Raw genomic sequence first — 22,707 nt, forward strand, 5'->3', positions numbered from 1 at the left:
TACCCACGCTCTTCCTTCGCTGTCTGGGCATGCCGTTTGATTGTAATGTCCCCGTGAAGATGAGTGTGAGAGCTTCAAGTGTCATCGCCTATTGATTTGCAATGAGGAGACGGTGGTGTCGAAGACAGCACCTACATTCAGAGTCAGGCGAAGCAGAGCTCAGAAGTATGTCTGGTGGATTACAGTGGTGCCTGTTGTTTTCTTTGAGGCTGAAGAGTTAGGAACATCCTGTCCGACCTAGAGGTGGAAGAGACACATGAATAAGGGTGTGAATGGCCTGAATCAGCAGGGATGGCTGGGGAGAGAATCCTATACAAATCAAGCACCCTCTTTGCTGCCAACGATTGTTCCGAGACTGAACACTGCTTGTGAGCTAAGAACCTATGAATCACTGCTGGGTGCTCGTCTTCTCCCCTTCCGGACCGTGTTCTCTCAGGAAAAGGCCCTGTGTGTCCAGCTGCTTTAAATCCACAGGAATTCTACTTCCTTTTTCGAATCAAACCCAGAAGATCTCATTATGTTTTTAAAGGGGTCGGGATTTAGACAGGGATTTATGTTTGAGACAGGATCTCTCGTATACCAAGATACCTCACTATGTAGTGGAAAAGGCCTCGAACTCTTGGTCCTCCTGCTTCCATCTCCAAGTGCTGGGAATATGGGTGTGTGCTACCACACCTGTGGGGACTGGCTGAAGTTCTGAGTGAGTCTTATTCCTCTTCCAGCCCCCAAAGGCACCAGGAGTGAACATGGTGTACATCCATACATTCATGCAAAACATCCATACTCATTAGAAAACATTAATCTAACCCCAAGGGGACAAATGAGTTCCCGCGTTTGAATACCGAGACAAGAAAAAGCCTGTTGCTAGGCTGGGGAATGGAGTGTGTGGGTGTGGGGTGTTGTGCTGTGCTTGTCACTATTCTGTGCAGTTGATGCGCCTTGAAAAGAATAGCAACACCTGTGCCATGCTGGACTATGCAGGTGTATGTGTGCGTGTGTGTGTGTGTATGTGTGTGTGTGTGCGTGTGTGCGTGTGTGCGTGTGTGTGTGTGTGTGTGTCTGTGTGTGTGTGTGCATTTATGTCTGTGTGTGTCTGAGTGTGCGTGCATGTGTGTATGTGTGTGTATGTGTGTATGTCTCTGTGTGTACATGTGTGTATGTGTGTGCATGTGTGTGTATGTATGTATGGGTACATGTGTGTGCATGTGTGTGTGCATGTGTGCGCGTGTATGTATGTATGTGTGCATGTGTGTGCATGTGTGTGTGTGTGTGCGTGTGTGCGCGTGTATGTATGTGTGCATGTGGTACTAGGGATCAAACCCCTTTACTACAACCTCTTTAAAACAATTCTCAGTGCTGTAATTCTACAGAAATGGACAACTTGTTTAGTTTAGTGTGGGGGAGTGCCTTTTGTTTGATGACTGGTTTTGTTTATTTGTTTTTGAAACAGTCTTGCTGTGATGCCCAGACTGTGCTAGGTCCAGTGGAAGCCTTGTCTTTTTACCTCAGTGAGAGTCTGGATGTTTTGGGGAAATGGTCCATCTATCACTTTCTACTGTTCCAAAGCTGAGTCTACACCTGGCCTGGAAATCAGCATTGAAAGCAGCTCAGTGAATCAACCTGTAGTGTCAGGTCAAACACCAAAAGGCACTATTCATAATCTTGTCAGGAAACCCAAAGACAAGGAAAGCAAAGTGGCTTTGCCATGTCACTAAACTGAGTTGACGTGCTGCGGATCCTGAACATTGCTGTGTCTGAGAGTTACCCAGTTTGAACACACATGTTTTCGTGCTAAAGATCTTACAATTAGGAGGACCTTCCTAAAGAATTGTAAAACTTAACTGTGTGATGGTGCATGCCTTTAACGTCAGCACTCAGGAGGCAGAGGCAGGCAGACCTCTGAGTTTGAGTCCAGTCTGGTCTACAGAGTGAGTTCCGGGACAGCCGGGGCTACACAGAGAAACCCTGTCTCAAAACAAACAAACAAACAAACAAACAAACAAAAAACAAAAAACAAAAAACAAAAAACCCAAACAAGCAAATAAACAAAACCAAAACAAACAAAAAAGAAATGTAAAACTCACATTGGATACAAACCTTGTTTAGGGTCCTGGGACCTGAAGTATTATTAGTTTAAACATAAATCCATCTCTACTTACAGAGCTTTTTAATTTTTATTTTTATGTGTAGTTGGCTGCTTGTTTGTGTGTGCACCATGTTTGTACCCACGGAGGTCAGAAGAGGGCATTGTAAGCCATGGACCTGGAGTTACAAGGTAGTCTTGGGCCACCCATGAGGAGACTAAGAACTGTTCTTAACTTCTGAGTCATCTCTTCATACTTTTTAAGGGACTTGTTAAAATTCTAAGAATAAGATGAACCCCATAGCATAAGTCTGCTTCATGCTTCTTGGAAAGCTGAGGCAGGTGGATGATTTGAAATAAAAATAAAAATCAAGGCTAGCCTGGGCAACATAGTGAGAACCCATCTGTAAGAATAGTAAGAATAATAAAGATTCCTAGACCCATTCTAGACACTAGACATTCTGATCCAGTCTATATGGGTCCCAGAAATAAGCATTTTATCTCTCTCCAACTTCTCCCTTCCCTCCCTTTCCCACAACTCACTGTCTCTGTCTCTGTCTCTCCTCCTCCTCCTCCTCCTCCCCCTCCTTTTCCTCCTCCTCTTCTTCTTCCTCCTCCTCTTTTTCTGCCTCTTCCTTTTCATCCTTTCTTCTTTTTCCGTTGTATTTGTTTAAATGGTATCTCCTATAGCCCAGGATAGCCTCAAATGCCCTATAAAGCTGAAGCTGAAGCTGGCCTTGAACTATTGATTCTCCACCTACCTCCAAAGTGCTAGGATTATAGGTCTATACTCCAGCCAAATAACTTTTTTTTTGCCTCTCCTGGAATTCACTATGTATACCAGGATAGCCTAACCTCATAGAAATCTGCCTGCCTCTGCCTCTGCCTCCTGAGTGTTGGGATTAGAGGAGTGTATGCCACCACATCTGGCAGTATTTTGTCACAGAATAATTCATCACACTCGCGTTATAACTGAAACATTTCCCTACATCTCATTACACAGACTAACATTGTTTTGTGTAAACAAATGGCATAAACTATACAGAGAATACTTTCCTTCTCAGGCTGAGAGTCCAACTTGGACTCAGTTGTCCCGGGTTGCTGGTCTTCTTCCTTCCTTTCCCTTCTCCATAGCCACTGGCGTTGGCACAGCCGTCTGGCTCGTAGGCATTGACACTGCAGAAAGCATGACTGGTTATCACTTCAGTGACTGATGCACATTTGATTATCTTCCAGATATCATTTCAAGAAAATAGTACTTTATTTCTTAGCCCTCTCCACCTCCCCCTTCTCTCTCTCAGATAACCTGGCTGACATCATTTGCAAAATGGGCAAGGCTGGCCTGGAATTTCTGGTCTGCTCTCTACCTTCCGAGTTCTAGAATTCTAGAAAAATCTTCATCTCTAAGGAAGACCCTAGAGAGTGGAGAGAAGGAGCTCACATTATGAGAGCATGGTAGGGCTGGAGAGAGGCCTCAGTAGCTAAGAGCACTGACTGTTCTTCCCCATGTCCTGAGTTCAGTTCCCAGCAACTGCATGGCAGTTCGCATTTGTCTGAAACTCCATCTCCAGGAGTTCTGACACCTTTACACAGATACACATGCAGGCAAGGCACCAATGCATATAAAACATATATATTCACCCTCGAGGGGTGGGGTGGCAGCAGCTGTGCATGCCTTTATGGAAACAGAGGCAAGTGGGTCTCACCAACTTGGTCTATAGAGTGAGCTCCAGGATAGCCAAGGGCTATACAGAGCAACCCTGTGGGGTGATGGGAGTAGCACCCCTTGTTTGTGCCCAGTGCCTCTCATATGGGATGGATCCGAATTACCTTCCACAGTCCCAAGCAAGGCAAACCCCAGGAGCCCTATTTTACAGATAAGGCAGCTGTGGAATGGAGAAGTCAAAGCCACTTTCCACCAGCCACCCAGCTGCTGTTTGCTTTCCTTATGCTGTGCTGCCCTTCCAGCAGAAGGCAGTGTTCACTGATGAAGCCTGAGACCCAGTGTATCAGCACACACCAGCAAACTTACCGGGCAAGGGACTTCAAAGATGACAAACACTATAATAGCGGCCCCACTGAGCAGCAGAGTAGCAGCAATCAGAGCTTTAACTACGATACTCCATTTCTGCCTCCTCTTTAAGGACAGGTCTATGTCTGAAAGAAAAGAGGGAAGGAAGGAAAGGAGAGAGAACATGAGCAGGGCTCACCTCGGCTTGAACTTCTCCATGCTCACAGACTAATCAGAGACAGCCTTACTCAGAGATGGAGACTGCATTTTCATTTGAGGCTCAGAATCAAGTGGGTGGCATCAGGGCTCTTCTCTAGCCTCTTCCCTAGAGAGACTGCTCTTCCTGAGGTCCTGAGTTCAATTCCCAGTAACCACAAGGTGGCTCACAACCATCTGTAATGGGATCCGATGCCCTCTTCTGGTGTGTCTGAAGACAGCTACAGTGTACTCATAGGCATTAAATAAATAATATTTTTAAAGAAATCATGGGGCTGGAGAGATAGCTCAGTGGGCAGGACCACAGGCTTCTTTTCCAGAGGACCCGAGTTGGTTCCCAGTGCCCACATGACAGCTGTCTGTAACTCCAGTCCCAGGGCATCTGCCACCCTCACCCAGAGACACAGGTAGGCAAAATACCAGTGTACATAAAAAATATTTTTTACAAAATCACATGTCCTTCCATCTTTAGCACAGAGAAAAGAAAAATAACAATGCACAAAAATCACCTTTATTTCAGTCTTGGTGATACTAACCTTTCATCCTAACACTCAGGAGGCAGAGGCAGGGAGATCTCTTAAGTCCAAGGCTAGCCTGGTTTATTTAATGAGTCCAGGATAGCCGGGGCTATATAGTGTGACCGTGTCCCCAAAAGAAATGAACCAAACATCACCTTGCCTCTTGGTTTTTTGAAGGGGATTGGAGGAAGAAAGATGAATTGTTAATATTTTTGAATCGTAAACCATATGCAGGGCAGGGGGCTCACATCAATGCTGTTATTACTAATCTCATATTTACTGTTCTATTGGTATGAACCAGGGATGTAACCCAAACTTGAATCTTACAGAATTTGAGACTTGGCCAATTTAGGAAGGGCTATTTTTAGAAAAGAGTGTGGTTGGCTGGCATCGGCTCTGTTAATAATTGCTTGATATTGAAATACACTGCAAGTGTACCAGTTGGATTTACTGTGTCTCCAAGTCTGGCTACAGGTGAGTTCATTTTCATGAATTATCACTTTAAAAGAGGATTCATTATTATTTTTTTTTAAAGATTTATTTATTATATTTATTATATAGAAGTACACTGTAGCTGTCTTCAGACACACCAGAAGAGGGCATCAGATCTCATTACAGATGGTTATGAGCCACCATGTGGTTGCTGGGATTTGAACTCAGGACCTCTGGAAGAGCAGTCAATGCTCTCAACCACTGAGCCATCTCTCCAGCCCGATTCATTATTTTTATTTGTGTAATGTGTATGTGCCTGTGTGAGTATGTGTGCCTCAGGTGCTGGGCTGCATCACATTCTTTGGAACTAGAATTGCATGTGGCTGTGAGTTACCTGGGGTTGGTGCTGGGATCCAAATTGGAGTTCTCCACAAGGGATCTACAAGATGGTTCTTAATCACAGAGCCATCTCTCCATCCCCAAGGTAAAGAATTATTGATGGCACCAAACTACAGATGTGTCTGGGAACTTTCTATAGGGAGCTGGGTTTTCCCTATTTATAACATGGAACAATTTTTTAAAATATTTATTTATTTATTTTATGTATGTGAGTGTTCTAACTAACTGTATGTAGACCTGTGTTCCAGAAGAGGGCATCAGATCCTATGGTTGTGAGCCACCATGTGGTTGCTGGGAATTGAACTCAGGACCTCTGGAAGAGCAGCCAAAGCTCTTTTTTTTTTTTTTTCAGAGCTGGGGACCGAACCCAGGGCCTTGCGCTTCCTAGGCAAGCGCTCTACCACTGAGCTAAATCCCCAACCCCGCAGCCAAAGCTCTTAATCTCTGAGCCATCTCTCCAGCCCTCAAAACATGAAACAGTTTTTATTTTGAGGCAGGATTTCTCACTGTAGCCCTGGCTGTCCTGGAACTCACTCTGTAGACCAGGCTGGCCTTGAACTCATTGCCTGCCTCTGTCTCCTGAGTGCTGAGATCAAAGGCATGTACCACCACCACTGCCTCCTAGCAAATCAATTTTTTTTTCTATTCTTTTTTTCAGAGCTGAGGACCGAACCCAACGCCTTGCTCTTCCTAGGCAAGCGCTCTACCACTGAGCCAAATCCCCAATCCCGCAAATCAATTTTTAAAAAATTTTTTAAAAAACTTTCCAGGAAATTCCCAGGAGACCTAGAGTGATATTGGAGCTAACATGCCTCTTTTTCTTCCCATTCTTGCTTTGTCCCTACTTAATGTGTACCTTGTGTTAAAGGGATGGGGAAAGCCCCAGTGCTTGGAGTTTCCTCTCCTTTTCTTCTCAGCGATGTAGAGATGGCAGTGACGGGCACTGTCTCTGACAAAGCAGATCTGTCCTTCGCTGGGTACACCGTGCATTGTGAGATCCCTGGTAAAAAAGCTGTAAAACAAAAAGAAGCACCAGAGGGACAGCTGTAGGCCAGCACCATCCTGCACTGGTTTACCTGATAAAACCCTAGCTCTCCTCACTTCAAACAGTGTTTCTAACTGTGGCCCCGTTGACCTCTATGCTCATAGGTTTTAGAAGTAGGCACAGAATAATGCCAAGAATAAATGAGGCCAGAGATACTGAAAAGCGATATGGATTAAACCTCCTGGAGGCCTTTGAGGAGGACCAGGAATGAACGAACCATATCCTGCTCGCCTATCATTCTTGCAGTCATAATAAAGGCGGAGGGTGTAGCAGTGCTTAGAGTCTCCTTCATTAACAGAGGTGGCTCCAAAGTCCAGGCAAGAATGTGAAATGCATTTGCCTGAAGGACTGCTGCAGAGTTAGCAGAGCCCTGTCAACTACTCTGAGAAGGCAGCGAGGAGAGCAAGAGGAACTAGAAGATGGAAAGGTACCCAGCTTCGTGTTCTCCTCAGTTTCACTCATTTAATATAAAAAAAAAACAGTGTCTTAGTATGTGCCAGGCACTGCCTCAACATTGTATATCACCTGGATTCATATTAGCAAGAGAACAAAGAGGTGAGGGATCAGGGCAGAAGCGGAGACAAGAGTGACTATCATACATTTTATGGCTGGGTGTAGTGGATATGCATATGGTCCGGCCCTGGGGAGGCTGAGGCAGGAAGATAACATTGAGTTCAAGGCCAGCATGGACTCCATAGTGAGTACCAAGCCAGTTACAGATCATTAGCATGACCCCTCTCAAAAAGCAGAACAAAAAAGGTATTGTTTATTAGGCTAAGTGCTACTTGAAAAAATTAAAACTGGGGCTGGGCCTCGTGGCACACACCTTTTGATCCCAGCACTTGGGAGGCAGCCTGGTTTACATAGTGAGTTCCAGGACAACGAGAGCCACATAGAGAGACTCTCTCTTAAACACACCAAAACAAAACAACAAACAAACAAACACCAGAACAAGAAGCTAGTTGCGATAACTCACACCTGTAATCCCAACATTGGTGAGGCTGAGGCAGGAGGACTACTAGGAACTGAAGGCCATCCTGGGCTAACTAGTGATTGCCTAGCCAGCCTGAGCTACATAGTGTAAGACTCTGTCTTAAAAGTCAATTTTAGGGCTGGAGAGATGGCTTGGTGGTTAAGAGCACTTTCTGCTAATGCAGAAGACTTGGGTTTGGTTCCCAGCACCACATCAGGCCATCCATAACTGCCTATAACTTCAGTTCCAATATTCTTCCAGCCTCCCCTAACATCCACATACCTGTGATACACACACACACACACACACACACACACACACACACACACAAAGTGAAAATAAATCTGTAAAAACCAAAACCAATAACAACAACAGAACAAAACCCCAAGCCTTGCAAGATAAAGTAGTCTGCGTGGTGTTCACAGACAGGAGTTGGGCAACCTGTTGTGTCGGCCAACCCTCTCTGAGGTTAGAACTGATCCAAGACTTGAGGGAAGTGGTTTAGGTAGAGGGAAGGGGCAGTGAGAATGAAGTCCCCAAGGCAGATTGTGTCTGACGTGTGACAGTTGTAGGGAAGCAGTGGGACAGCCAGCAACCATCAGGAGGAGCAAGGGAGGTGGGCGTGGAGAGGGTACAGGGCTCCTGTGCCAAGCTAAGGGTTTTGGATATAAAGTTCTGTTGCAAGGTTTTGATCTAAAGAGTGACCTTTTTGTGGAGAGGGGAAGTAGTACTTTTTTGAGACAGGTTTCACTGTGTAACCTAGCCAGGCCTCTAACTCACAGCAGTCCTCCTGCTCAGCTGATTAGGCACCAGGATCACAGATATGAGCCACCATGTCCAGATAAGCTTCATTTCACTTGCCCCCTCACGGGCCTGCTGTGTTAGAAATGGACCATTGTGGGAGGAGGGTAGAGGCAGCGTGGCCTTGTGGTGGCAGCAGATTTTGGAGACAGCAGAGGAGAGATGATGGCATTCAGACTAGGGATAGAAGTGAGGAAGAGGGCTGGAGAGATGACTCAGCGGTTAAGAGCACTGACTGCTCTTCCAAAGGTCCTGAGTTCAAATCCCAGCAACCACATGGTGGCTCACAACCGTCTGTAATGAGGTCCTCTACTGGTGTGTGTGAAGACAGCTAAAGTGTGCTCATATATGATAAATAGATTAAAAAAAAAAGTGAGGAAGATGCATTCTGGCCATGGTCTGCAACTAACTGACCTGCTTACAGAGTGGACCCAACCAAATTCAGACCCGAATCCAGTTCAGATCCTCTCCAAACCCTCACCCCTTCTTCTTTAAGACAGGCTGTGACTGTGGAGCTCACACTAGCACTGAACTCCCTACACACCCGGACTGGCCTCAGAAATGAAATGAGTGAGTGAGAACCGTACCTCAGGTTCCCGAGTCTGAGGTTGTAGGTGTGCGAGCAAACCCAGTCTTCTATTCCATCTTAAATGTTGTCATTTACTAAGGGTGGTACATACCAAGCTGTCTATGTGGAGATCAGAGGACAGCCATGTGACGGGGGTCTTGCCTTCTGTCTTTATGCAAGCACTAGGATTGGAACTCAGGGTGTCTGGATGGCATCATTGGGTAGTAAGCACCGTCCCCTCCCCCAAGCCGTCTGGTGGGCCCTTATTCCATTTCACATGGTTTCTTATCATTGCTTGCCTTTAGCGTTTTCCCCACTTCAAGATGGGTTTTTCTTTGTAGCCCTGGCTATCCTGGAACTTGTTCTTTAAACCAAGTTGACCTTGAAAACTCAAAGATCTTTCTGCCTCTGCCTCCCAAGTGCTGGGATCAAAGGCACATGCCATCACGGCCCCACTGCAGTCCATTCCCATGAGTAGTAACATGTATCTTTGAAGATAAACAACTCACTTGGACAAGTTACCTGATTTCTTTTCTTTTTTTAATGTATTATATATAAGTACACTGTAGCTATCTTCAGACACACCAGAAGAGGGCATCAGATCTCATCACAGATGGTTGTGAGCCACCATGTGGTTGCTGGGAATTGAACTCAGGACCTCTGGAAGAGCAGTCAGTGCTCTTAACCGCTGAGCCATCTCTCCAGCCCAAGTTACCTGATTTCTAAGTTCAGGTTTCCCTGTTCGAAATATGGCTGTAATAAAAAATAATCGCTATATCTCTTTTTCAGGCATGTTGTGAAGATCAGAAACAAAGATGAGAAAGCAAGTAGGAAAAAGTTTTGCAGGCTGGCTAACTGGGTCTGAGAGATGAGGGGAAACCTAGAGATTGTTTAAGCAGTAGAAGTCTGCCTAGCAGCTAGAGGGATAGCAGCACTCTACCAAATCAGTCTCATCTATCAGAACAGAAATATCACTGAATTAATGTCTGTCCACATTGGCAGTTCATGTCTTTCAGATCTTATTTACCAGGTAACTGAGCATTGAGGTAAAACATGTTTGAAAACATAGTTTATTTCCACTGGGTAATGGAGGCACACACCTTTAATTCCACCACTTGTAGGTCAGAGGCAGGCGGGTCTTGGAGTTTGAGGCTAGCTCAGTCTATAGAGTGAGTTCCAGGCCAGCCAAGGCTATACAGTGAGACCATTTCAACAAACAAAGTAGAAATAGTTATCAAATGGATGAAGCAGGCATGTGTGGGGGTGCACACTTGTGATCTCAGCTATCAGAGGGTGGAGGCTGGGAAAAAGGGAGTTCAGGTTTATGCTCATCCACATAGTGAGTTGGGGTACATGAGAGCCAGTTTCAAAGAGACAAAATGAAATCAGGTAGGGTGTTTGATCTTTCTGTGTCCTATTAAAAACAAGTCTCCTAGCACTGGAGAGGTAAAGGCAGGCAGATCTCTGAGTTCAAGGCCAGTTTGGTCTACAGAAGTTCCAGAACAGCCAGGGTTACACAGAGAAATCCTGTCTTGGACCTCCCCCCTCCAAAAAAAAAAAAAAGAAAGAAAAAAAAGAAAGAAAAGAAACCTAGATAGATCTCTATGAAATCCGAAACCCGATGGGTAACTGGAAAGCTTCTAAGTATAAAATATCTGAGCAGTGGGAGCAGGAAATATAAACTATATTGGAAGCACTTGGCCCAGTTCCTTTTATGTTGCTGTGAGAAGACACTGACTGAAACCAGCTTAACTTAGAAGCATTTGCTCCATCAACTGGGCTATAGCCTCAGCCCCTGCCTTATGTTTCTTCTCTGCATTTTATGTTTGGTTCGTGTCTTGCAGTGACCATCTGTGTTGATGAAAGTTTTCATCCTTACAATTCCAAGTTCTTACTTTACTTTGAGGATATTTTCACTGATGTCATCTGAATGTATTTTAAACATCTTCCTCTGCAGACTGACGTCATCCAGTGTGGCAACTTCAGAGTGAATCTCTCCTGTATCCTTCTAAGTCTGACCACTTATTTACCTAGTTTTTACTTCTAACCTATTTGAGATCTATCACATCTTGGTGATTTAATGTGATTTGAATTCAGAATAAGCCTCTTCAGACGTGGAGAGAAAGTTTGTTTTAAAAGTTCGTTTATAAAACGGTTGTTTGGGATATGCCATCATGGTTTCATAGAAGTGAATGGTGAATGGTGATTGGGACCAAACTAACCTATATACATCCACGTGGTCGGTTTACGCACCTCAAATAGTCTACAGTACTGGCTCAGATCTGGATCTCAGAACCTCTGCCTTGAGGGAGCATCCGGGAGAAGGAGGAAGACTCTTCCTCCTGGAAGGAGCTCAAACACCCCAAGGCAAATGTTTTCAACAGGGCAGGTTGGTCTTTGGCATCTTTCCTCCCTCTTAAACCCTAGTTTTCCTGGTTCAGAAGTTCTAACAGCTAATGTCCTTAATTTCCTCAGGTCCCACAGTACACAGAATGATACAGTATTATGGAGAGAACTGTAGTCTGGAAAATAACTTAAGGCCAGTACTGGGATCAGGTCAAGCAGGATGTCAGGGTAAGAGGAAATAGAGGTCCAAATAAGTTGACACTGAGTTTTGAGTTTTAAGAGCCCTCTAATCTGTCATTATCAGTGGTAGAGTTTAATTAACTAGTTAATTGGGTTTTTTTTTTTTTGAAACAGGATTTTGTATAGCCGAGGCTGGCTTCAAACTTGATATGTTGTATAATGGGATTCCAGGTGTGTGCCACCATGCCTGGCTTTTAGGGGAAGTTTTTTTAAAGGAATGAAACACTCAAGTCATGTAAGGATAAACAAGTTATGGCTCTTGGGCCATATCCTGAGAAAATGGCTGCCCTCTTATTTCTCAATCTCTAGTCTAGATTTTGAAAGTTTATTTCTCCATCATTCTGTTTGTGATCTTTCTTACCCCCCTGCCCCTGGGTTCTCTTAAGTGTTGAGTGTCATTTTCCCAACAGTACAGCTACAGAGACTAAGGGAGAACTTTCTATGCTAATCTACTGGTCAGAAACTACTCGTTGGAAAGAATGTGTAAAAAGAGAGGACGGCAGAAATTGAGATTGAGAATCGCTGTGTTAGGGAAGATGAGGTTTCGGGAGGTGTAAGTAGGTGTGTGGAGTGGGGCTGAAGGAGCCAGCCATCCTGTGACTCTTCCTTGGAATTCACTTTCTTGATGAATGGCAGATGCAGAAGAGGAATGTCTAAAGCCACTGTTTATATTAGCAAGAGAATGGAAAGAACCAAAAATTCCCAACGGTGGTGAACTAGGGAAATAAACTGCAGTATAGTAGAACACCATTGAGAGGAATGAGGCAGGGCTGCTGACATGATACGCTCAGAAACAGAACTTATGCTGAGCATGTTCAAGGCCATGGACTACACGAGTCACATTAGTGGATATGAACATGGGACAAACCCATGCATGTGGGGAAAGCGAGGGGCAGAAGAGGGTACACCATGTGGCTCTGCTTCTCTCACAGGAGCTGTGGTGGTGTCTCATGCCTGCCACTCCAACACTTCAGAGGTAGAGGGAGGAGGTTTAGGAGGTCAAGGCTAGCCCTGGTACATAGGCTGTTAGAGGACATCCTGGGCTATATGAGACTTTGTTTCCAAAGAGGGTGTGGGGAGAGAAAATGTATACACACCTGTATGTGCTGTCTTTGGAAAAAAAATACAGTAGGTAATAGTAGTTCCTTCTGTCCCAAGGGAGAGGCCTGGAGGGCTGAGGACAGGAGTAGGAGGGGGACTGCTTTTCACTACAAATATATTCTGTTTGTAAATTTTACTGTGTGTACTAAAAATAAACAAGATTTACAAAACATTGGTTTTTTTAAAATTTTTTTTTGTTGACAGCTCTAGCTGTCCTGGAACTCACTATGTAGACATGGCTGGCCCCAGACTCACAGAAATCTGTCTGCCTTTGTCTCCTGAGTGCTGGAATTCAAGGCTTATACCCCTTACTTGGCCCACACACTACTGTTAAAAGAAGGCCCACCCACCTGTGTGGTGGTATTCACTTTTAATCCTAGCATTCAAGAGGCAGAAACAAATAGATTGCTGTAAATTTGAGGCTAGCCTAGTCTACATTAGCAGTTCTAGGTCAGGCGGGGATCTATAATAAGAACTTTTATAACAAAAAATTTAGACCTTATGAATATCATAGGAGACCAGGGCTAAAAAGGGTCTTAGAAATTAGAAATTCGAGGCCTGGAGCCAATGAATTGGATCAGTGGATAAAGGCACTTGCCACCGAGCCTGAAGACCTAACTTTGGTCTGACTCCCAAAGTTGTCCTCAGCTGTCCTCTAACTTCATAGCTGCCCGCCCCCTCCGCCAACCCCAGGACAGATAGATAAACATATACGTATAATTTCAAATTCTCGTTAAAGGAGTTAGAAAACTGGTTCTCAGAGGACACCATTTTTTTTCCCAAGGGGAGAACAGAACCTTCCATTGTGGCTTTGGCTGCTACTAAACAAACACTGACCAGCATGGATGTCAGCTGAATGTTAGTGCCAACCTGCCTCTATCGGCTCTCTGATCTCACTTTACCTGTTAGAAGGAATCCGTTCTGAAACTGGGACGTGGGCCTGAGGTGACAGCTTGGGGAAGCAGTGCGGTTTCTAGGAAGATCAGTAGCGACTGGCCGGTTCTTCAGAATGTACTTGACCTTTGGCCTTCTCTCTGAATATACAAGGTGGACTGTCACTCTCCTCCTGGAGCCAAGGCACTGCAGGGTAGCTATCGTCTGATTTCGGATGAATGGGGCCCCTTTGATATCTGTGTGAATTTCTGGAGGAACTAAACAGAAAAAGAAAGTTGGTTCTTAATCTGCACAGTCCCCAGATAACCCTCTTTTATCCTGACTCCCACTAAACTCCACAGCTTCACTTTGACCTGCTTTGGTCCACTTTCTCCTCCGATTGTGTTTATGGTACTGACTGCGCAGGCCTGCTCGTCTTCCTGCAAGGAGTCCGTGGAGATAAGTGGCTGCTGTGAGTTCAGCACAGAGATGCAGGGCGGCCTGAGTGCAGTTCCTTCTGTTCCTTCATCCCTATCTGATCTATATAGGCATGTGTTAGGTGTCAGGTTAATATAGAAAATCATTTCCAGGGCTGGAGAGATGGCTCAGTGGTTAAGAGACCGGCTGCTCTTCCAGAGGTCCTGAGTTCAATTCCCAGCAACCACATGGTGGCTCACAACCATCTGTAATGGGATCCGATGCCCTCTTCTGGCATGCAGGCCTATATACAGATGGAGCGCTCATTTGTCTAAACTGAATAAATCTTTTCAAAAAGCATATCTGAGATCTGGACTAAGAAGTACAGAGATAAGGAGGCATCTTTTAAAGGTTAAAAAGTAAATCCTGGGATGGCAAAGTGGTTTTCCAGGACGATCTCCATTCCCTACCTCTTATTACCAAATCCCTGTTGCTCCGCACATCCTCTGGGAAGAAGCTGGGCAGCTGTTCCACTTGGCAGCTGCTCTTTCTGAGGTCTAGGAAGGAAAACTGGGTCAGGGCTTACTGGGTCCTTGCTCTTTAGAATTCTGAGACAGGAGAAGAGACAAAAGAGGTCCTGCTTATAAAACTTAGAACTGGGGAGATCAAGTACTCCCTGAAAGAGACTTTAAAACACATGGCCAAATGCATTAAGTAGGACTTGCCCTGTTATAAATAAAACCGAGTACTGATATATTTCTGAGAGAAAGAAAAATGAAAGAGATGTGATTATTAAGTTAATGAGAGAATAGCCCATTCATTTGCCTTAAAAAGTTTATTTTATCTGCTTTTTTTTGGGGGGGGGCTGGGGACCGAACCCAGGGCCTTGAACCCAGGGCCTTGTGCCTGCTAGGCAAGCGCTGTACCACTGAGCTAAATCCCCAACCCCTGATCTGCTTTTCAAGACAGGGTTCTTCTGTGTAGATCGGCCATCCTGAAAAGTGCTATAGACCAGGCTAGCCTTGAACTCAGATCTGCTCCTCTGCCTCCCAGATGCTGGGGTTAAAGGTGTGTGCTGCCATGGCCTGGCTTCTGCTGCGTTACAAGGAGAGAGGCATGAAGGTTTATTATGTACTCCCTAAGATGTAGAAATCTAGAGAGCTACAGACTTAGTTATTTATGCTTTTGTGGTACGTGACTCATTCACAAGGTATGGGAATTTTCTTTCTCTGTTTTTTGTTTTGTTTTTGTTTTAGTCTTCTTTTTTTGAGATAGGGTCTCATTATTCTAGCTCTGACTGGCCTGGAACTAGCTATGTGGACTAAGTTGGCCTCTCTGTCTTCCAAACGCTGAGATTAAAAGCATCCTCTACAGGAATGGCTCAGTGGTTAAGGTCACTGGCTGCTCTTGCAGAGAACTAGAATTTGATTCCCAGCTCCCACATGGTGGTTCACAACTATTCTTAACTCCATTTCCAGAGATCTGGTGCTCTTTCCCACCCTCCAATGGCAGCAGGTACATACGTGGTGTACAGACCTACATGCAGGCTAAACATTCACACATAAAATAAAATGAATAAACCTAATAAAAAATCCCTTTAAAAACCATTCTCTACCACATTCAGCTTTAGCTCCTTAAAAACAAAAAGACGACTTTACTCTATAGCCCCCGCTGACTCTGTTCTGATTGCAATCCTCCTGCCTCCATCCCTCAAGAATTAAGTGAATTTTCTTAATTTGCGTACGTGTGCCATTGCTACATCTTATATTACTTTGTCTCCAGCTAGGTAATTTTAGAAAAGAAATGTATAAGAAACTCTGAAAAAAATTCATATTTTAAATAAACATTTACTACCAGGACTGGAGCACTTGCCTAGCATCCCGAGACTGTCTCTCAAGCCTCTGCACAAAACAAACAGAAATCCTCAAGTCAGTCAAGGATTCCCAGAGTAGCCAACAGTCCTGTTCTACCGCCGTATCACTGCTCCCCAGTGCTCCCCTATTAATATCTCCATTTAAACTATTCGAGTTGCCACTTTAAAAATGAAGGTGACATTGTATGAGGGGTCATGAACTTGAGAGTTCTAGGTGAGGCTAATTACAAAACTGTGGTACCATCTCACCATGAAAACTGTCTGACCATGCTTTTATGGTTATCCATGTAAGCAAGGAAAAAAGCAAGCATAGCATTCGGTGAAGATGTCTCATGAAACATATAGATGTGTCCCTGGGCTTACTAACAGCAGGTATGAGGTAACTTCAGCAAAGTACAACTTGTTGGGTATTGTCTACGTCTCTATCTGATGGAAGAGACTACAAATGCTTTCTAGGTTTCCTTTTGGATGCCCCAGCATATCAGGCTAGATATGTACTTACCGTTCTTGTTGGAATCGTAGGATGCAATCATTAGGCTGAAGACTAAGATGGTGTCCATGCCAGCCTGAGTTCATGAGCGCTTACTGTTGCTCTGTCACAGCCCCTTACAGCCTTGCCTCCCGTTGCGTTTACTGTCCTGGAACCAAGTTTCACTCTCACTATCTGGCTCTACCCTGACTATTTTGCCTTGTTTCCTGAAGACCCAGGAATACAGCTGATTGGAGAAAGAACCAAACCTGCCTATTAATGATTGACTTTGGAACTTGCCCTAACTTCACCGATGATGCCAACAATGGGAACTGTCATTATCTAAAGGTTTCCCTAACAGAAAGGGCATCCACACCTAAAGATAGGCTTTATGCATACTTTCAGATAGACACGTACTCGCAGGTGTGCTCTCTGATGGAGGAGGCATGGAGGTATATACACGGTCATTAAGAAATAAAGAGATGCCTATTAAGTGGTGCAAGTTCTAGGACAGAGGAAGATATCAGGGCAGAATGAGTCAGTCAGTGCCCTGTGTTGGGGAGAACACTGGACTCTTAAGAATCAGTACAACTGAGTTCTGGTTCAAGTCTATTTTGTCACCACGGGGAAATGACATGGCTACTCAATTTTTACCTTGTAGAGACTGAGGCTCAACCAAGATTCATTTACAGTCGTGACCATAGGTTCCCATGAGCATAGGCATTCCAATGGAATAGTGTATATTCCCACACTCAGAGTAAATGGAATGGGTATAGATAAAACAACTTCCTTATGACTATTGGGTCAGGAGGTTATGAGAAAGCTAGATTGGGTGAATGAGGGGTACTCTTTGCGGTTGGTAGTAGCTGCTATTCATTCTCCCCCAAATTGTATCTCTTAGCAAAAGTATATAATTAGTATTATGCTCTAAAGACTTTTTTAAAAAAGAGATCTTCCCATATAGTCCAGACTTTCTTGGAATTCATCCTCTATACCAGGCTGGCCTTGACTCCTGATTTTGCTTCTGCCTCATAAGATTGGAGATTACAAGCATGTACTACTAGGCACTACTATAAAGACTTCTTGATGGCATAGCTAGGTGAGATCATAAAGAAGGAAAAGATCTAATTAGATATTTGTCAATGTCCGGAGTCTCCACAGCATTTCTATCAACTGAAAACCTGCTTCGTTGAAGCCAACGTGGACTTAGCTACTCATGAGAAAGTTCTGAAGGCTGAAACTCTTGAGTTACGTGATTGATAATCTCATAAAGGACTGGTTCAAAGGACTTTCCATAAGGGGCTTCGTGATACTGTAATCGAATCACACGTTAAATAGCACCCTGTGTTCTGACACATCAATACAACTTGAAATCTGGCCAAACTAAGCATCAAAATCTTGGTGGGGAAACATTAATGGAAGGCAGATCTCTGAAGGACAACTTGTTGGCTAAAATAAGGAAGGAATAAAGGAAGTGCTGGTTGCAAATCTTCTCCGGGCCTACTGTCTTCCTCTGCCACAGTTGCTTGGTTCTCTCAACACAAGAGAGCAGACTAAAGGGCTCCGTTGCTTTCCTGGAGTTTCACGATCTTTGTTGACTGTTCCCTTTCCCTGATCACGCGATTCTCTACTCCCTATGGTGTTGACACATTCTCTGCTGTTTAAATTTTCTGTAGCTGCCATGTGACAGTGCTGCCACCTTGCAGCAAAGGGAGGAATGGATCTGAAGTCTTCTGTGTCCCCGGTGGTGGAGGAAAATCTCATTTTTTTCCAAAAGCAATCTCATGTATGTTCAGAGATGAAATTGCAATTTTCTTGGATCAGTCTTCTTTTCTTTCTTCCACTGTGTGTGTGTGTGTGTGTGTGTGTGTGTGTGTGTGTGTGTGTGTGTGTGTGTTACCAGGGATTAAATCTACTCATAGGGATGCCCTGAAGTCAAAATGAATGTTGAAGCATACCACAACCATGGAACAGAGACACAAAACTATAATGAAGCTCAAATTTTTAGTGGTAGAGATGATGTGTCCAGTTGTGATGTGATGTCTGGAAGAGAGTAGGAAAGAAGGAATAAACAGGCAGAGCAGGTCTGGGAGAGGAACCAGAAGCCAGGAGGCCTTTCAAGGTTCTAGCTGAGGTCCAGTAATTACTTGACCAAGCAAGTTCCTTAACATCTTTGTGCCTTCACTGCTTTGGTCCTTCTACCATATGGATTCTGGGAACTGAACTGAGTTTGCCAAGCGTAGCAGTAAGTATCGTAACCTGCTGAGCTGTCTCACCAGTCCTTTTGATGGCTTAGTTTAGTTTTTGAGACAAGGCCAAACTAAAACTTGTGACAGTCCTACCCCTCCCTTGGGGGGGAGGGGGTGGGGAGGATTGTAGACATAAGCTACCATGCCCAGTTTAGGAATAACTATTATCTGATTCTTATCACCACAGATGAATTCTGCCTGTTTTAAAAATAATTTCCTATTAAAAATTTTAGGTTGGAATAAAAGCAATGGGCTTCACTTCATCCTAGCAACCTTCATACATATGAATCATAATACTTTGTTCTCATTCAGATTTTGCCTATTTATTTATTTATTTATTTATTTATTTATTTTACTTTATCTGCATTTATTTTATGATGAATTTATTCCCATGCCATGAGTTTTTGTTTCTTCAGTTTCTTCTGGGATATCTTTTTCTTCCATGCCACCTCCTCTTCTGGCTTTGGAACAATCTATTCCTTCTCAGTGAGGAACATCTCAGTGTGGCAGGGGGAACTCATGGATGGGTTAATCCAGCCATGAGCTCTGTAGGTTCGTCTACACCATCTTAGGTGCCTTGTTCACCTGGATGTGTTCAATGACTGGAGAATCTACGTCTAAACCCTTAAGTTCAGCATTACTCTCTGCATTTTTAAGCATGTGCAGCAAAAATTCAGCACTCTTTTTTGGCCACCGTCCCTGTGTCCAGCCCCACTGTTTGGCCTGGGTGCTCCTACCGACTCCACCATTATACCGCCGGAATGGCACACACTGCTTCTTTAAAGTGACCCAGTTTCCTGGGTGTTCTTAAAGTGAACACGAAGGTTTGAACCTCTTGACTGCATGAATTTGTGGGGTTTTCTGGGTCAAGGGAGTAGTGAACCATCTTCACAGGTCACCTCTGGCTGTTTACAGGAAGAGGAAGCCTATTGATGATTGATTGATTGATTGAGAGTGGGTCTCACTTTGTAGTCCCAACTGTCTTGCAATTCGGTATACAGACCAGACTCACAGAGATCTGCCTGCCTCTGCATCCTAGAATTAAGGCTCTATCACCATTCCTATTTTTTAAATAAGAAAACTAAGTATTCTTTTTTGTTTATTTATTTAAGGTTTTTAAAAAAGTTTTGTTGTTGTTGTTTTTAGTCAGAGGTCTCTCCACAGAGCTCTGGCTATCCTGGAGCTTAATATTTAGACCAGGCTGGCTTCAAACTCACAGAGACCCCACTTGCTTCTACCTCCTCAGTGCTGGGCTTAAAGGCATGGACCACCATACTGGCTTTATCTTTTTTTTTTGTCTCAGTACTAATTTTAAAATTGATTCATAATGTTTCATGTAGCAACTTTTTGTTTGTACTTACTGCTTTATAATATTTCAGCATATGAGTGTAGCACAATTTAAATACTTTATTGCTGTAATATTCCTGGACCTTATTTGAAGGTTTCCCAGGGTAGAAATGCAAAGGCTGAAGCTGGGCTAGAGGGCATGTAAGTTATGTCCAGTTTGACTATTTATAGTAAATTATTTTTCTAAGACGTTGCTTTCAGTAATAATTCTACTTGTAGGGGCTGGGGATTTAGCTCAGTGGTAAAGCGATTGCCTAGGAAGCGCAAGGCCCTGGGTTCGGTCCCCAGCTCCGAAAAAAAGAACCAAAAAAAAAAATTCTACTTGTAGCATATACTTGTTTTATATTCTTTTTAATTTTTTATTAGATTTATTCATTTTATGTACAAGTGTTTTGCCTGCATGCATAGATATACGTGCATCCTTGGTGCCCTCGAAGGTCAAAAGGGAGCATCCGAGGCCCTGGGACTGGAGTCATGGGTCGTGGTGAACTACCATTGGGTGTTAGGAGTCAAACTGTGTCCTCTGCAAGAGCAACAGGTGGTCTAAACTACTGATCCATCTCCTCAGCTCCCGATCTCATAACCTTGACAAAGGGTCAAAGAACTGTCTCAGTAGGATATGAGGCGAGCCTGAGGATGCCTTTGGTTGATCCCAAAACCTTAGATCATGGACATTTCCTCCTTCTCTCCCAGCAGGGGTAAGGGAGTCATCATGCTGCTTGGTTTTCACACATGCTCTGCCATTCTGAATTAATACTATAGACCTTAATGGCATGGAACTTCTGAATCAATAGGGCATCCATAGGGCAAGTTGTCCTAAGTGCTCATAGAAAATGGGTGAAGGGGGCTTGGGGAAAGAAGAGCAAGTGCTCTTGTCTGTCTGCCTCCCATGTTCCAAGTTCTGTACTAGGAGCTTTCCATTTTGTCTCTGTTTCATCCAAATATCATCCTAGAGTCGATCGTGTAGTTGAGAAAACAGACACAGAAAGGAGTCACTTCCTCACTAATTAACAACAAAACTAATTAGTGACTGGCTCAGGATTTTAGGCTTGGTGTCTCTGATTAAAGAGCTCAGGGTCTTTTTTGTGTCTTGTTTTAAATAATCTGTAGCACAACAGAAGCTTCCCCTGTCCTTGGCTTAGATTCCTAAGAATCAATTCTCAGTTTGTACCGACTATTTAAGAGATTACGGGCACCTCACTCATTGATTTAAGCGACATTCCCTTGTATTTACTTTTGATTGTCATCGTCCTTTGTTTTCATTAAGCTAATCAGTCGAGTTGGCTCAGAGGGTCCACAGATGCCAAGGACGCTAGCTTTCTACTGTATGTCTAGGCTACTTATCAATAGTTTTCTCTTTAAAGACAGGGGCACTAAAACAAAACAAAATAAAACAAAAAGTAAAGGCTGAAGGAATGAAAAGGATACAAAGAAGTTGAGTGATGAATCAGTGTTTCTTGATGGTAAGGACTGCACTTTTATGATTTACTGTGCATCGTGTGCAACAGCAGCAATGCAGTGTTGAGGGTATTTAAGCAAGACAAATGCCTAAACCTGCGAGCAGGAAAATCTCAAGTCTGATATAGATGTAATAGAGATACTTGAAAAATCTAAGCAGGAGGTAATGACAGGGGAGGGAAATAGTTAGCCAGGAAACCTTTCATGGGTGTAGGAGAATGAGGAGTGTAGGTTGTAAAGTAGCGTAACACAAGGTCAGAATCCCAGAACTAAGCAACAATTAAATAAATCAACCTATTTTCCTGCCTTTAAGAAAAAAGTCTTTAACATTTCTCCAGGTGTTTTGAAGTATGGGTGTACATGCATGTATATATATATATATGTACTTTATAACACACACACACACACACACACACACACACACACACACACACACACACACACACACCATACCCTGGGTACAGGTCTCATGCAGGGAACAACTAATGTGGGACTGCCTAAAATACAACTAGGGCCTGGAAGTGTTTGGGACTGTGGAAGCCCTGGTGTCCATGTGAAAACGTCGTGGGCAGTCTCAGTAAAAACACTGACCTTCATTATGCAATGGAATCTTGCCTTTCGACACCAGGACCAGTCTTATAAAGAGGCCTCCCTGAGGAGATTTTCTGACCTTATGGTGTGAGGTTCCAAAAGACTCTGGATAAACCTGAATGCTTGACCAGGGCAAAGGGACTGGTGTTCAGATTAGGCCTTTGTGCCTTTTATCTCGAGCCACAGTTTTTGGCAAGGGGCTGACTTTCTTGAATTCTGATTATCAATAGAGCTGCTAAGTAACTTACTGGAGGCTTTGCCTCCCAAAGGCAAAGTGAAGACTGATAGGCAGAGATCAAGAGCACAGTGGCCTCCCAGGTACGGTGCTAATCTATCTGTCTTCCGTCCTTCCTTCCTTCCTTCCTTCCTTCCTTCCTTCCTTCCTTCCTTCTTTCTTTCCTTCCTTTCTGTCTTTTTTTTCTTTTTTGGTTTATTTGTTGTTGTTGTTGTTTTGTTTTGTTTTGAGACAGGGTCTCTCTGTGTAGCCCTGCTGTCCTGGAACTTACTCTGTAGAGCAGGCTGGCCTCAAACTCCGATATCTGCCTGCTTCTGCCTCCCAAGTGCTGGCATTAAAGGCCTGTGTCATTTCTGCTTAGTGCTAATCTTTATTTCAATCAATGAAGCAGTAGCTAGTATCTATGCCTGGCCTATAGTAAACTGTAGGATACTGCCTTCGGTATGCATACACAATAAAGCA

The 22,707-nt window shown here is 43.9% G+C and overlaps 2 protein-coding genes and 1 pseudogene across 5 annotated transcripts in view; 1 reads left to right on the top strand and 2 right to left on the bottom strand.

Annotated features, from left to right (window-relative positions):
* Acaca (acetyl-CoA carboxylase alpha) overlaps positions 1 to 22,707 on the top strand; it is a 262,262-nt gene that overhangs the window by 23,374 nt on the left and 216,181 nt on the right. The gene's annotated exons all lie outside the window — the stretch shown is intronic.
* On the bottom strand, positions 2,701 to 17,358 carry C10h17orf78 (similar to human chromosome 17 open reading frame 78). Of its 2 annotated transcripts, XM_039087650.2 has the most exons (6): positions 16,399 to 17,358; positions 14,494 to 14,580; positions 13,636 to 13,884; positions 6,516 to 6,671; positions 4,116 to 4,240; positions 2,701 to 3,259 (listed from the first exon to the last, which is right to left on the bottom strand). In XM_039087650.2, the coding sequence occupies exons 1-6, from the start codon at positions 16,454 to 16,456 to the stop codon at positions 3,050 to 3,052; spliced, it is 885 nt and encodes a 294-aa protein (XP_038943578.2). In that variant the 5' UTR covers positions 16,457 to 17,358; the 3' UTR covers positions 2,701 to 3,049. The 2 variants fall into 2 exon arrangements, with proteins under 2 accessions (XP_038943578.2, XP_038943579.2); XM_039087651.2 differs by lacking the exon at positions 14,494 to 14,580 and having other exon boundaries at positions 16,399 to 17,357.
* Positions 18,998 to 19,515, bottom strand: Rpl17-ps8 (ribosomal protein L17, pseudogene 8; annotated as a pseudogene).

The sequence above is a fragment of the Rattus norvegicus genome, chromosome 10, assembly GCF_036323735.1.
Source record: "Rattus norvegicus strain BN/NHsdMcwi chromosome 10, GRCr8, whole genome shotgun sequence".
Taxonomy (NCBI): domain Eukaryota; kingdom Metazoa; phylum Chordata; class Mammalia; order Rodentia; family Muridae; genus Rattus; species Rattus norvegicus.

Coding starts and splice junctions, on each gene's coding strand:
- C10h17orf78 (XM_039087650.2), bottom strand. CDS start 16,456: ATGGACACCATCTTAGTCTTCAGCCTAATGATTGCATCCTACGATTCC. Junction 14,581..16,398: donor CTACGATTCCAACAAGAACG/GTAAGTACATAT, acceptor TTTCCTTCCTAG/ACCTCAGAAAGAGCAGCTGC. Junction 13,885..14,493: donor CAGGGATTTGGTAATAAGAG/GTAGGGAATGGA, acceptor TTTTCTGTTTAG/TTCCTCCAGAAATTCACACA.